This window comes from Meleagris gallopavo, chromosome 3 (assembly GCF_000146605.3).
Source record: "Meleagris gallopavo isolate NT-WF06-2002-E0010 breed Aviagen turkey brand Nicholas breeding stock chromosome 3, Turkey_5.1, whole genome shotgun sequence".
In the NCBI taxonomy this organism is placed as follows: domain Eukaryota; kingdom Metazoa; phylum Chordata; class Aves; order Galliformes; family Phasianidae; genus Meleagris; species Meleagris gallopavo.
Window position 1 is genome coordinate 89446041 of NC_015013.2, and position 16161 is coordinate 89462201.

At 40.9% G+C, this 16161-nt stretch overlaps 1 protein-coding gene across 1 annotated transcript in view; it reads right to left on the minus strand.

The window, feature by feature from the left end:
* The window catches only part of COL22A1 (collagen type XXII alpha 1 chain), a 136868-nt gene that overhangs the window by 92011 nt on the left and 28696 nt on the right, over positions 1-16161 (minus strand). Inside the window, exons 14-20 of the mRNA XM_010709391.1 lie at positions 11242-11295; positions 10821-10874; positions 9810-9863; positions 8018-8071; positions 7574-7609; positions 3529-3591; positions 2296-2349 (exon numbers count right to left, since the gene is read on the minus strand). Coding sequence (XP_010707693.1) covers positions 2296-2349; positions 3529-3591; positions 7574-7609; positions 8018-8071; positions 9810-9863; positions 10821-10874; positions 11242-11295 — 369 coding nt within the window. The remainder of the gene's footprint in view (positions 1-2295; positions 2350-3528; positions 3592-7573; positions 7610-8017; positions 8072-9809; positions 9864-10820; positions 10875-11241; positions 11296-16161) is intronic.

The window sequence follows — 16161 nt, forward strand, 5'->3', positions numbered from 1 at the left end:
TAAAAGGGGTAAAAGTAAAGCCACTACATTTGGGTCTTTCCTAAGTGGCTATTAGGGCCCACCTCAGCATCTGTGGACCCAGTCTGGGGGACATGGCCTCCGCCTTCCCCTTTCCATGCACACCACATTCACAAGTCCCCTAGGCGGATCAATACGGACTCACCACTTGCCTGATACGCTGGCCAAGGCCCAAGGCTTCCATCATTTGCCAATTGGTCCAGCTTGGTTTGCTAACAAATAAACATGCGCACCCCATGCACACCAGCTTTGAGGAAGATACAGACATGGTCCTCCCAGTAGCCAGCACCAGGCCCATGGACTGTAACATGTGGTCCTGCTCTATCCAGTGGTGCAAAGCCCCATCCTTACCTCACTCACACCAGTCTCATCCTAGTAGATGGCAGGAGTACACAACATTCCCATACCAGTGGCAGAGAACATCATAGAATCATTAAGGTTGGAAAAGACCACTATGAAAATTTAGCTCAACCCAGCCCAACCATCATGTCCATTAAACTATGCCCATAAGTGCCACATCTACAGGTTTCCTGAAAACCCTCAGGGACGGTGACTCAGCCACCTCCCTGGGCAGCCTGGTCCAATGCCTTACTATTCTCTGAGAAGACATTTTCCTGTTATCCAGCCTGAAAGTTATAGGATATTTCAGCACCTCAGCAGCTGTCATCACAAACTGGAAATGTCTTCCCCATACCATACCTGGCATCCACTCCATTCATAGCAATCCACTTCTACCTAATCACTCCTTTTGGTTCCTCCTGTTCCTCCTTTCCCCTGTATGGGTTTGAGACCATATGGGTTTGAACTCTGTAGTTCCCTCCCCACAGCCCTGTCAATCTTCTCAGTTGGAAAGTTCAGGTTAATTTTTCTGTAAGTGGCACATGCAGTGTGATAGCCCACCAGTTAGTAAGAATGGGAGATGCTTCTGGTCATTGTCTCCCAGCTTCAAAGTCATCAGTCACATAACCCTGCTGGAACAGACACTGCTACGTTTTCTTAAGTTCTTCTCCATTAGTGTGACTGAAGTGTCTTGGTTCCCAACCCTGCCTCCCTTATTACCCCTGGTTGCACTGAAGAAGTTCCTTGACCGGGTACCCTTAAAGGAGCAGACACTCTCCTACTACATATACTTACAAAATCTTCTTTTGCATATTGAAAAAATCCTGTATTTTTCATCAAAAATATAACTTCCTCATTCCAATTATCCCCCTAATTTTTGAGTCAAAATCTATAAGGTTGCTGGAGTATCTCATGAGAATCGTAGTCCAAGTATCTTAGCTGTCATTGGTCTTCCTTCTGGCTGTGCTCCATGGACAACTTTAGGCCCCCTGATAATTGAAAGCCAACATCTATGAAAAACACTAGTTAACCTCCCAGAGACAGAAGCTTCACGTGCTTCATTGGAAATGTCATTTGACCACCCATAATAGAAGTGCCACTGCCACAGATGGTCAAATTCGCTATTGAACTGAGAGCTGCTGTATCCTAAGAAGAAAAATAAGGACGTACCTATTTCCCTATGGCTGAGATAACCATGCCAAGTCACGCGCATCTGCAAGGTCAATGCTTCAGTTTCACTTTAGCAAAGATTTGGTAAACATCATCTCTTTCTAGTCCTCCTATTTTAACCATAGCAATGCTATGATGACAGAAGCATAGACCATTCCTTACTATCCTATCACACTGTTGGCAGGCACAGAAATGTTCTTTGATTTCAGGCTTGTTTCTATCAGCCACTGTTAGAACAAAGAAAAATCTTCTCTGAATTAAAGAAACTGACCTTACATTCCATCAACGGCTTACCATTTCTTGTGTTATTGAATACATGGTTGTATCTCTCACACACACAGTTTCTTCTGCTACATCTTTGTAAGGATTATCTCCGAGACTCCAAAACTGCTAATCCACATAAGATTATCTCCTCTATCTCTTGTCTCTAAGCCCTTTTCTTTTTTCTTATATAATGGCAGGTAGTAACAGTACAAGGGGAAATAGTTTTAAACTGGTAGAGGGTAGAATTAAACTAGATACCAGGAAGAAATTCTTTACTGTGAGGGTGGTGAGACACTGGAAAGGTTGTCCAGTGAGGCTGTGAATGTGCCCTCCCTGGAAGCACTCAAGGCCAGGCTTGATGGGGCTTTGAGCAACCTGGTCTAGAGGGAAGTGTCCCTGCTTGTAGAAGGAGGGAACTAGATAATCTTAAAGATCCCTTGCAAACCAAACCATTCTGTGATTCTATGATTCTATAAAGAGGAGCATGCTTATTTAATGACTCACCTTTTCTCCCCTTTCCCCTTTCAGTCCTGGAAGACCATCTTTTCCCTTTCCTCCCTAAAAACAGGAAAAGGAAGGTAGGACAATTTGATTTTATTTAATCAGTTTCATTTTACACTTGCAGTTGACCTCATCTGTCTTCCAGGATGAAGTGTAAGCAATTAAAAGGGTAAATAATATATTTGAAATGGCTTCACAAAATTCACACTCATTTCAAAAGCCAAATAATAGTAACCAATCTCATGGAAAGAAAAGCACCAATCCTGAATCAATTTGCACATAGGTCTTGTTGACTGATGCAGTAACAAAGCTCCGAATTTTCCAGTTGAACAAGAGAAGCAGAATACACTTAAGACTAATAGAGGTCACTCATTCTACCAATTTGTTTATACTGAAAAATTTCTGAGTCATCCGCCTACCTTTTTAATCACTCAGGAAACCTGGTGGCCTGAATGGGAGATGCTTAACAAGGATGATGTAAATATTCCTCAAAGTGCATACACAAATGTATATATTCAGTATTAAAATAGGAGAAAGCTGACCTACATTTATATGATTTCATACATAGAGAGAATATATTCTCTCTCTATATATATATCCTATACTTTGATGTAAATATAATATAGCAAATTAAACAGGAAAACTTCAGTTGATTGTAAATCTTTCTTGTTCACATTCAAGCACATAGTAAGCTATCAGAACTAATGGCCTCACTGACCACAGGTAAATTTACTGCCATGTCCAACTACTTTCCAGTGTGTAGGTGCCTGTGAAGGTCTGCAGCTGGCCAGGACCTGCTGGCCAGGACCTGGGTGGAAATTAAGCCATTAGATAAAAATCCAACCATCTGGAATGTTCTCCAGCACTTAGTGACAAGAGAAATTTGGGATTTTAGTAGTTTTTATTTTTTTAATGTTCTTAAGTCATGCAGACACATTTGAAAGTGAGGCCTAAAGGGTCCTGTGCCTCTTCTACTGCCTAACTAGAAGTATGACACAGTCAAAATCTTCTGTGTTCAAGATAGACATAATTCATTAACATCTCTGCTGCAATTAGCTATGGTCACGAGGCAATGAAGTACCTTCTTGGAAGGGCTACTTGGTGGTCTTCCTAGATGTCAATCAACTGTTCATCACAACAAGATCACCGAGAGAAAATATTATCTAGGGACATTTGAGATAAGTCCTCCTGGCACCAAATGGACAAATAAAATCAAGCTATGGCTCAAAGATTCACCTGGTCTCCTTTTTCTCCTCTCAGCCCAGGTAAACCTTGAAGACCAGGAAGACCCACTTCACCCTGAAAGTGAGAGAAAATCATGCATGAAATCCAGGAAGGTTCATCAAGCATGGCTTCTATTAAATAACTTTATTAGTTTCAAATGCAATTAAGAATGAAAGAGAAGACTGGTGGGTCAACTCTTCACTCATTCATGTCAGATTAAAAGTACATCAAGTCTGACTCTCAGGGTAGATTAATCTAGCCAGTGTTCTTACACTAGGAAGGATGAAGCCCCGATGTGGCTGTCTAATGGCTGATACTAGATGGTGAATTGTTAAGCATAATGTCTGCAGATGGTTTCTTCTTGATACCTAGTTACACCATGATATATGTAGGCTATACTGTAGGCCAGAACTTGCCCTATTTTTTGCATATGATTGATTCTACATGCAGCTTGCTGAGAGAGAGAACAGGATCTCATTTAATTATCAGATAATTTCTTTTTCTAGGGGAATCATTACTTAAAACAGCAGCTAAAGCCTATTTTCTTTTTCTTTTTTTTTTTCTTTTCTCTTTGTACTGATAAGTGATATCATAAAATTTAGGATATATTTTCTTTGAACTGTTCCATAATAGCACCAAGCAAGCAAACAAAAAAAAAAAATAAATCTAACTGTTATTTTCATCATTAAGGATCTGGTATAGTCTAGCATGGCAAACACAATACTGTTAATCTGAACAGAAAAGATGTTACTTGATAAGCAAGTCTAGAATTTTCTCAATGCATCTCATGTTTGTATTAGTTTCTGTTTCACCTTCATTTTTTAATTTCTACTCTCTGGAGTAATTGTAATCTCTGTGTTATGTGGTCTGTTATAAATATAACTGTAATTCTCAAATTTAGCTCCAGGCTCAATCAGATTGTCACTTGAAAATAGTCACATCGTGCACCATATATCATTACCTTGCTACCCACATTTGCAGCGCAATATCTCAAACAATTTCAGTCATGGACAGAACCCAACTGCAATATGTGGTGTATGAATATGAACTAAGAATTGCTAATCTCGAATTTAAAAAGATTAACTCTTTATGGCAAGAGTCTAAACATTATCAATGATGCAATGAATGCAGAGAAATCAGGTCAGGAAGAAGATATTTTGCTAACTGAGAATAGCTGGGAACATCATGATGGTGTTTAATGAAGTTTGAAATACGGTGACATTTGACAACATGACAGAGTGATGCTTTTTGAGAGCCGCTGCAGTATCCTTGGTGATGATGAGATCCCAGAGATTGTAAGAAAGATGAACATAGGCCATAAAGCTAAAGAGGGAAAAAAGAAGGATTTGGAGGGGCAATTTACTCGGCACCTGGCATGATGGCTGCAGATAGAAGTAGCCTGTTTCCAAGAGGTAAGAGGATCTTAGACGAGAAACTGGTGGGACTCATTGAAAGATTTTAAACTATGTATGAAGGGGGATGGGAACAAAACGAGGGCCGCTGCGGTTGAGAGGGTTGTTCGAGGGCTTGTACCAAAACTAATGGGCAAAGATGGTGAAGTAGAAAGGGATGGATTAGGGCAGGGGGATGCTGGGGATGCTGGGGATGCTGCTGTTCTAGGGATCCTAGATCCTATATAAAAGCAGTGAGATGGAAAGCCCAGCTGAAGTGCCTTTATACCAATGCACACAGCCTGGGATATAAGCAGGATGAGTTGGTGACGAGTGGTGTCCCCCAGGGCTCAGTACTGGGACTGACACTCTTTAATGACATTGACAGTGGGGTTGAGTGCACCCTCAGCAAGTTTGCTGATGACATCAAGCTCTGGGGAGCAGGTGATACACCAGTGGCACAGGATGTCATCCAGAAGGACCTAGACAGGCTTTAACAGTGAGCCCAGGTGAACCTCATAAGGTTCAACAAATCCAAGTGCAAGATGTTGCACCTGGGTCGAGGCAACCCTCATAACCAATACAAGCTGGGGTATGAAAGGATTGAGTGCAGTCCTCCTGAAAAAGTCCTGGGGGTACAAAGCTGGATGCAAAGCTGGACATGAACCAGCAATGTGCCCTTGCAATCTAGAAGGCCAGCTCTGTCCTGGACTGCATCAAAAGAAACGTGGCCAGCAGGTCGAGGAATATGATCCTGCCCCTCTACTCTGTGCTGGTAAGACCTCACCTGCATCCTAATGTGGTGTCCTCACTATAGGAGTGACATGGACCTGTTGGAGCATGTTCAAAGGAGGACCACAAAAATGATCCAAGTGATGAAACACCTCTCCTACGAGGACAGGCTGAGAGAGCTGGGGCTGTTCAGCCTGGAGAAGAGGTGATTTGATAGCAGCCTTTCAGTATCTAAAGGGGAGCTACAGGAAAGAAGGGGACAGACTCTTTAGCAAAGTCTGTGATGACAGAACAAAGAGAAATGTCTTCAAGCTTAAAGAGGGTACGTTTAGATTGGATATAAGGAAAAAGTCTTTTACGGTGAGGTTGGTGAGGCAATGGCAGAGGTTGCCCAGAGATGTTGCTGATCTGATGCCCCATCCCTGGAGACTTTCAAGGCGAGCCTGGATAAGGCCCTGGGCAACCTGATCTAGCTGTGCATGTCCATGTTCATTGCAGGGGAGTTGGACTACATGCCCTTTAGAGGTCCCTTCCAACTCTAAGGGTTCTATGATTCTATGAGCTCAAAGACAGGAATGTAAGATAAAGCTGCCAACACAGATCTGTTAAAAACTCATCATATCAAATCCACCCAATTTCTTCCCTTGATGGGATAACTAAGCAGACAAGAAGGAAGCATTTTTGTGATGTACCTTGACAGTAGTAAGACATCTGACACAAGACAACATGATGTGCTCATTAGCAAAGTACAGAAACACAACGTACAAGAAGGTTCTCTGGAGGGTAGTGTAGAATTGATTAAAAAAAAAGAATAAAAACAAAAACCTACATTCACAAATCTGTTACTAGCTGTTTCTTTCCAGATTCAGAAAGAGATGAAGTCCTCTAATGGTCTATACTTACTATTCAATATTTTAATTTATAACTGAGATGACAGAAAAGAGAACACTGATGTAATGTGTGGAGAATATCACACTATAGAGAAAGAGGTGTTTTAGAAAGTGGGATTAAAATTCTAAAAAGCCCTATTGAATATGGAAAAAAATATGAGCAGTTCCTAAAATTGTTTGCGTAAGGAGAAACTAGCAAAATTTATAAAAGTCTTCGGTGTGAAACTTCTCTTTCATCCTGTGCTCCTACTCCACTTGGTGGCATAGAGAGTGTGTGTTCAGTTTCATTACAAACAACAACATGGGAGTATGGGACCATTCTCTTCTTTCATCTTTATAGAAGTCTGGATTTAGAATGGTAGAAGTGAGAGATGACTGAGGCTCTGAGACTCTTCCATTGCTGACTTATACTTTGTAACCCAGTATCCAAAGACGTATGCCAAAGATATAAGACTATCTTATATAGATATCTCTTTCTACAGATTTTATTACTGAGTTGAAAAGTTGGTGTGCAGATGACAACATGAAAATAGCTGGTATGTCTGGACTCCAGACAGCTGTATGCTTTAGGAAATCCCAGGATGTTTCCCTGCTTCCTTGCTGTTATTTGCTGAAACTTAAATCTTAATACATTAAGATTACTGTGTAAGTTCTGATAGTCACGCAGAGTTATTTCTTAGCATGCATTTATGATCCAGAAATGACTGCATTGCCCTTTGCATCACATAAAAAAGAACATAATCATCCAGAACCATCACCAGCACACTGGTTTAATGTGAAGAAAAAACAATCATTTCTATGCCACTCTGCCTTCCTTTTCTTCCTTATCTATCAGAAACAAGACGACTGAATTTTCTGAGATACAGACAAAATATTTGCATATTTGATCTGGAACCTTACTTTGTGCAACCGTGAGCTTTATCTGCTGACTTGCACTTTCCTTGGTAAAGGGAGTTACTGGCAAATGGCTTTGTTACTACATGTGATCACTTTGCATTGCTCTGATAGGTAGGTGTTGTTGCTAGCACGATTTTTTCTGCTCACCTGTTCACCAGGTTGGCCACGGCCTCCTGGTTCACCCTAGAAAAGCAAAAGCACAAAGTTAGCATTGCAAGGACCCAACTTTTTTGAAAGAATGCTTCCTCTTCAGTAAACTGTGTCTTCCACTGTCCTAGCTCATGTAATTCTACCCACTTTCTGTAAGACACTGAAATTGTCTTCTTCGATGGCTTGAGATCCCTGGCCATAGAGACCCAGTGCAAGGTCCAGGTCATCTTCCTATATACACAGGCTAGAGAAAGGAGCATCAAACAGGGTTTTGTACCTTGGAATGCAACGAACAGTGAAGGCACTGAGCCACATCTGCTCATCCTCTTATATTTCCAGCCTTAGAGGATCCTTACACTCCTGACTTCAGTACAAGGCCTTCTAAAATCACACCTTGAATGACTCAGTGGCTGCAGCAAATTTAGAAACAAAATTCCTTACCTTAGGGCCAGCTTTTCCAGGAAAGCCTTCCTCACCCTTTTCTCCTTGTTCTCCCTGCAGGGAACATGAGAAATTAATATATATCTTGCAGTGAAACAAAGATGAGGAATATTTTGACTCAGATCCCCAGCATCAGACTGAGGATGTAAATGGAGCAACATGAGAGTATCTTTCCTGGAAAGTTTTTACCATTTTAGTACTATTTGCTGACACATCTCCAACAATAATCACCCAACTAGAATGTCTCTAGAATAACACAAAGTTAACCACTGTTACTTTAAAGATATCCATAGCAAATTACCTGAAAAACAAAATATCCATTCAGTTTCTTCAAACTGTATGTGGTGAAAAGGTCTACATTTTCCATTAAGAATAGAAATAGATAACTGTGGAATTGGAGCTTTGGCCATTGGGACTCTTTCAATCTGATCTGTCATTGTGGGTGGTGTCAGGACAGAGAGCAGAAACTGGTGGATTAAGAACAGAAATATGCTGTGTGCATATTTCAGACTGCACTCAGAAGTGCAGTCAATACTTCACAGAGATCGGTAATTTGTTATATGCTCCAAATTCCCCACTTTTCTTCATCAGTACACTCAGGCTGAGGAATGCTGGACTTGGGCTTCAAGTATAAATATGGTGGGTTCCTGGAAAAATTAGAGGTAATGATAGCCAAGCACCAGAGCTGAGAAGACCATTGCTGATGCAGTGCTGCTGCCTTGGACTCGAGGCAGGTTATAGTTAAATACATATTCCAATCTAGTGTAATCATTTGGAACTGTTGGAGTGGGTCCAGAGGAGGGCCACAAAGATGATCAGAGGGCTGGAGCACCTCTCCTACAAAGAAAGGCTAAGGCAGGTGGGCTTGTTCAGCCTGAAGAAGGTAAGGCTCGGGCAACATCACACTGCAGCCTTCTTAGACTTAAAGGGAAATTATAATCAGGTTAGATTAGATGTTAGGGGTGAAATTTTAACGCAGACAGTGATGACACACTGGTACAGACTGCCCAACAAAGCTGCAGATGCTCCACCCCTTGATGTGTTCAAGGCCAGGTTGGATGGGGCCCTGGACAACCTCATCTGATGAGGTGCAGCTCTACCCACAGCCAGGGATTGGGACTGCATGAGCTTCAAGGTCCCTTCCAACCCAAGCCATTCTGTGATTCTATGATTTCCTAGATTGACTCTTATAGACAAAATATAGTTCATTCCTTTGTCACTTATTTGCATGACCATAGGAACTCAACAAGATATTCTCCTGCTCAAAATCTCCATTTTCCAACTGCAGAGACAACAGAATAGCAGAGGAAACTGAATCTGTCATTCATATGAACTTACAAACAGGGCACAAGAGGTAGGAAGAAACAAAGATCCACCTCTCTTCCACATGACCCCACAGAAGACCTAGGGGGATGGTGTATTTTCTTTCCAGCTCTTCAAAGAGGAAAAACAAATGTATTTCGGGCCTGATACACTCCACTGTTCTTTGTGCCTTGGCTTCCCAGTGTGACAGTAGAAGCTTCTCTGTCTGTTATACTCAGCTGTGTCTGCTGAATAAAATGCAGTAGCTGAAGACTGGAAGAGGTCTCTGCTGTATTTTAATCCAGCTCAGTCTTCACAGGGACTCAGTACAGAACAATCACATCAGCTGGCTTGACCCTGGAGCTCAGGCTGAAACAGGTGTGGTATATCTGACCATGGAAATCTGCTTCCCTTTCAGCTTACACTTTCTAGTTCACCCAGAAAAGCCGCCCAGGCAGGCTGGTTGTGCTGGTGTATGTGTGACACTTACCTTTTGACCTGGGAGCCCAGGAAGACCATTTAATCCATCTTTGCCAGGTGAGCCCTAAACAAGAGAAAATTATCAGCTCTAAGAGCCTGCTCCTTAAATTCCTAACAGCAAGATCAGAAAAAGCATGCTGAGTTTATCCCTCTTGCCACTAACCTAAGTTTAAGATTTGTTAAAACACCTCATGCATCTTCTGCTTTTTTCACTACCGTTACTCAAATTATCCAAAATTTCTGGCAATGCACATATCTGCTTGGCTGTATTCAGTATGGCAGTTTTAGTGACTGACCACACGATGTCAGTGTTGTCACAGACAAACAATAAAGTAGAAGTTTTATGAAAAGTGGAGTCTTGACTTTAGAAATAGCATTCTCTGTAAATCTCTATTACCTGTAGCTGTAACTTTTTAAAAGCATCTTTTAAATATCAGTAATTTCTTATGTATATACATATAAATATATGCAGGCTGGCATTACCCAGCATAGAGAGATGGAAGGATTCAGCAAAATAAGAATTAAAATGACTTCTTGCAATACATTTAAATGGTGAGAAAAAGTTTTGTCCTCTTTTCAGGCATCAGTTAGTCTTTAAACACTGCAGGCATAAAGTGGCACTTCTCAATACTAAGTATTTCATAATGCACCTTTCTTGACTTAAGAGCCAATAGAAATTGCAATGCTCTGCTATAATTACAATTTTAAGTACTATAATTGTAATTTTAAGGCCTGATTTAAGAAACTCCAGTTTGGAAGAGTCATATTTTACCAAATGCAAACTAAGTTTTGAAAGGTACTGTATAAATCATCATAGTCCCAGTGTGCAGGAATAGTATGGCTACCTCTGGTATGCCAAAGGGCATCAGTCCAATGCCTGTATTAAAGGAAATAGTACTGGAGCCAGTACTAAAACTACGTGTGCAGACAAGTTGCAGGAAAAGAAGTAAAGGGTTTAGAAGTAAAACATATAAGGTCACAGAGAGAAGGGAGGCAATGCAAGCTGTCCCTCAAAACTTACAGCTGGTCCTGGCGGTCCACTTTTACCAGCAACACCAATTTCTCCTGGCAGTCCCTGAAAAAAGAATCCAGCAGAAACAAAAAGCATCAGTATTTCCGCCTTTTACAGGCTGCTTTCAATTCAAATGCAATTTTTCCTCCCAAAGTAGTCAGGTCTCTGCCATGGGGCATCCTGCAGATATTGACTCATTTACTGATAGCACTAACATGGCTCCAGTACTTGGTGCAGCTGTCCTGCAGGGCCAGATGGGGCTTTTCATGGTGAAAATACAACAGAAAGCATACATTGCCAGAGGCACTGACTCAGTTCCCACTGAAATTCAAAGTCTAAATCTAACATTCTCCTGAAGTGTTTATTTATTTATTTATTTTCTCTCTTTGATGTAAACTAAACAACAACAAAACCAAGCCTATTTCCTTACTGGTGCTCCAGGTGGTCCAGGGGGTCCAGCAATGCCTGGGGGCCCCGGAGGTCCCTGTAAGAGAAGCAAAAAACAGTTCATTAATAACCATGATAGTGGTAGAAAGCCTCAGCCCTTCCTGTATGCATCTGGGGGCTCTGTTCCAAACAGCGTCAGCACTGAACTTCATTTCATTAACTTCTCTCCTCCTAAACCTGCAAGGTGCCAAACTGAGCTCCCAAGGAACTGTGCTCAAGAGCAGAACAGCATCTCTTGCTTAAACCAGTTACTGTTCCTCCAAAGTGAGCTCCATCATGTGCTCCACTAGAGATGGAAGCCATGCGAGACAGAACATCCAGCCTACTTTAATCTTAATTAATGGTACAGAGGATATAGTAGATCAGGCTTTTTAAAAGAAACACCCCACCATTTTAATGCTCTGTCTTAACCCTGTTGAGAGTGAGATGTCCTCAAAAGCTCATATTTCAATGTATACATTCAGCTTCAAATACTCTACAAGTCTTACTCATGTCCTTGCAACAACTATTTCTCTTGGGAAAATATCATCTGAATAGATATCCAGTTTTCAGAGGGATTTATTTCTGTGCATTGGTAAATTGTTAAAAGCGAGTTCCTGGCTGAAGAGATTTTTTTCCATACTTGATACATCACTGCTTGAGATATAGAGGTATTTGTTACCTTTAGCTTTGCTGAAGACAAGAAAGATTTTCTCCTTTACTTAAAATGAATCATTTGTTCATGTGTTTTTTTGAATCAAGACCTAAGCATACAGCATAAGGATGAAAGAGAAACGGATACACAACTGAATTGAAACTTTAACTTCATCTGTCTCCTTCAGACTTTCTAATACCATGATTTAAGTCATTTTCAGTTTCCAGAATAGAAGGAGTTCTGAAAGGAGTTCCAAAAACACAGAAACAAACAAACAAAAAGAACAGCAAATCCAAAACCAATCAAAGAAAAACATATCAGGAGGACATTTTTCACACAGAGGGCAGTGAGGCCCTGGCACAGGCTGTCCAGAGAAGCTGAGGATGCCCCATCCCTGGAGGTGTTCAAGGCCAGATTGGATGGGACCCTGGGCAGCCTGAGCGGGTGGTAGGCAACTCTGTCCAAGGCAAGTGAGTTGGAACTAAATGATTTTAAGGTCCCTTTCAACATAAGCCATTCTGTGATTCTATTATATACACCAACCTATGCAAAAAATTGAAAGTGAGCAATCTGTACAAGATAGAAAATGGTCAGTCAGCTTCTTCCTTGCAAGAGCTGTGTTAAAATCCAGTAACAAAAATCACATCTTTCTGTGATTATGAGTTATGGACCAATATTATCATTTAACATTTAAGGAAAAATATAACTGAAGAAGAGAATAAAGTGGTGTAAACAAGAATGAACAAGAAAATTTTGGTGTTAAAGTTTGATGGAGGAGATAATAGATGAGCTGTCATTTTAGAATATGCTTGTAAAAATCAGCCAGAACAAATAGTACCATCTCACCAATAGATGGTGCAAAGCAACTAAAAAATGAACTAGCAGATGCGCTTGGCTTATATATCACCCATAATCCGCTTCCATTGCAACCCAGTCCAGAACAGACATGGAATCATTCCACAAATAACGTTAGTATTTGTATAGCAACTCAAGTGCAAGCACAGCTCAAACATCTGCAGGAAGATATGCCTTGGGATCTACTGACACTGCTGACATAACTCCCGGGGAACCTAGTTTTCTGGTTTAGAGGATGAGGTTTCAGATGCCATTCCAGTCCTGTCAGATGCAACTGGATGACCCTATCCATCATTTAGAAGAGGCTTCACCATTCCAAACAAGAATCACCAACCAGTACAAGAAAAAATACTGCACATACAGTCAGAGGGCAGCTGGATGGAGTGGCCTCAGATGTTAGGGGCCTGCTTGGCCTCACTCTAACCCTACAGGGGTGGTAGGTATACAGTATGGGAACCAAGAAAGGGTTACAATGAAGAGTGGGAGCAGCACTGGGAAAGAATTCAAAGATACCTTTAGATAAAAAAGAAACTGATTCAGCAGCAAAGTGGATTATATGTAAGTAAAGGAAAGATAAAGTGCAAAATATTTAATAGTAATTCTTTTGACTTCTTTGTGAGCTTTATAAATTAATAGCTCTTTCTCATTCCTGCAACAATGGAATCTAGTAAGAAATTAACCAGTAAAGAACACAGCGACTGTCATCCCACAGCAAGCTTCAGCTAGGACCCAGCCTCAGCCTGAGCATCCCCCAAGTAGGATACCCACCCTAGACAGGGTAGATCTACTCCAAAAGAGAAGTATCTATCAGCAAGCATCATAACCTTCTACACCAAGTGACTAGGACACAAGGAAATGAAAAATCATGGCCATGAAAAAGCTGCAGGAATACATTCTATCACATAATCATCCTTTACAAAGCCCTCCTTTTTGCCACACTTGTTCAGAGCAAGACTTGTACACAAAACCCTTTTGTCCTCCTTCTGACTTCTGAGTATACTTCAGAGCAAGAACTACTCTCCCAAGTATTTGAGAGGTTCAAACTAACTGACAGTATTTATCTGTTATAAAGAAAAAAAATAACAGCAAAAAAACAAACAACACAACCAAACAGCAATAGGACACTCTGTAATGTTTAACCCCCAAATCTCACACCATCTGTATTCTTCCTTTTTGACACTGAATCCAAATAAAAGCACCTGATTCTGTTAATCACATTTTTCACTGATCATTTGATGAATTATACAGATCCAGTCCCCAGTGTTGTCCCTCTAAAACTCCAACTCAGAAGAAAAGAAGCCATAGAGGGCTTTGTTTGTGGCTTGTAAGAGCTCTGATGTGTGCATCCTACACACTGTAACAAAACCTGATACATAAAACCTTTGATCTCTAAAACAGGACTGCACAAACTCAGTTTGGAAAAAATGACAAAACATGGATCTTTTGTCAACATGTTTAAGTGAAGCTATTTTCAAACAAATATTTCAAGCTTCTTTAAAATCCAGATATCCATGGGAAAGTGTGTAGAGGTATGTGTTCAGGGAGGAACACCTAACAGACATTCAGGATTATATTTCATCCAGCTCCATTCCTAAGAGAAAGCAACACAGTTCTCAGGAAAGAAATCTGACACAGTACAGAAGGAGCAGCTGTGTCTGTCCTCTAGGAACCACTAAAAGATGCTCTCTTCTTCCAGTATGTACCCTGCTGAAAGACAGGCTGCGAAAGGCAGGACTGTTAGGATGTGGGTTCTGTACTCCCAGAGGAAGTTCTGCAAATGAACAAAAACCTTTTCATGTGAATACATCAGTAGGTTGTGTGGTTCTAATCTATTTTCCATAAGAAAAGGGATAGCTATGTTTAAAAAGGTGAACAAATGTCATTACAGGATGGAAACTGGAGTCTGATGGCTTTTCCAGATATCTGTCTCTGGAGGAAAAGCTTGTAGAGACATATTTCCTATATACTATTTCATGCCAGTGCTTGAATCCTCTTGCATTGTGAAAAAGGCTTAGATAAGCCTTAAATCCATGAAAAAACAGACTGTGGTCTGGGTTTTATAGGCAGCATGCCAGTTTTATGAATGAGAAAAACCTCCAGGACATCTAGAAGCATCTTGTCTCCTGCCATAGCTCCTAGCTTTGAGGAGCAGTCCACGTGTCTCACTATGTCCCCTGCTACCTCAACTCTCCATTTTTCCTCTACTACACCTAAGTAGTCTCTGCGATCAGGTCCTCAAATCTGCTCTTCATTTATCACTCTTGGCACTACTTATGTTTACCAGCACAGCTCCTGTGAGTTATCTTCAGAAGTACTGCAGCAGAGCACCATACTGCTCTCCTTTCTTACAACCATGACAAAGATGACAGGATATAGGAAACCACTGTTGCTGATAATGCTGAAAACCAATAAGCCCAAGGAGCCAACAGATCTGCTTATGATGCATGTTATAGAGAAAATGCAGTGTCATAATTTATAAATGAATGAGGTCTTCAGTTGTTTCACCAGGTGGCATGATACGTGGAATGTTAGCATTATTTTAAAAAATAAAGTGCACTAAACAGAAATTCTGTGAACTGTCTTTCCAGCACTGTAAGAGTACTGAATAAAGCTGGCTCTGTACACAGCAGTCTCTGTAGGAGAATTAGGAAAAGCAGGAGCTTTCAGCACAAGACAGAATTTGTTTAATTGCACCATTTAGTGTAAGATATGGACATCATGTCTTTCGTCTACAGATTAAGATTTATTGCCCTATTTGTTTACTTTCAGCTCTTTTACCGTGAGAGGGTGGCAAATGAGAAAACAATAACAAAAACTCCCTTATGGTCTTTTGTTTCAGAACTATTAGTGGCCTGCACTGGCAAAGTCTTTTTTCTCTCTTTGTTTTGTAAAAAGCACATATCTTATTAAAGATAGCTCTGAGTAGTATCTTCTACAATTTCGAGCAGCACTGACAAAGTCTGAATTCAATCTAAGCTTTGCAGCTGGGGCCAGTACTTTTTTCTTATGTTTCACAGTATTAACTTGCATTATAAAAAGAGACATTCAGAACACCATGCGTTTCAAAGGATATAATTTATTTCCTCGGATTTACTTAAGAAAAGCTGGGTTAAGCTCATGCCCTACAGATGAGCCTATACTAATTAATTCACTGCCAGCCACAATCAAAAAATCATAGAATCACTGAATCACAGAATGGCCTGGGTTGAAAAGGACCATAATGATCATCTAGTTTCAACGCCCCTGCTATGTGCAGGGTCGTCAATCACCAGACCAGGCTGTCCAGAGCCACATCCAGCCTGGCCTTGAATGCCTCCAGGGATGGGGCATCCACAACCTCTTTGGGCAGCCTGTTACAGTGCCTCACCACCCTCTGTATGAAAAAAACTTGTGCTGGTTTCCCTCACAGGTCTT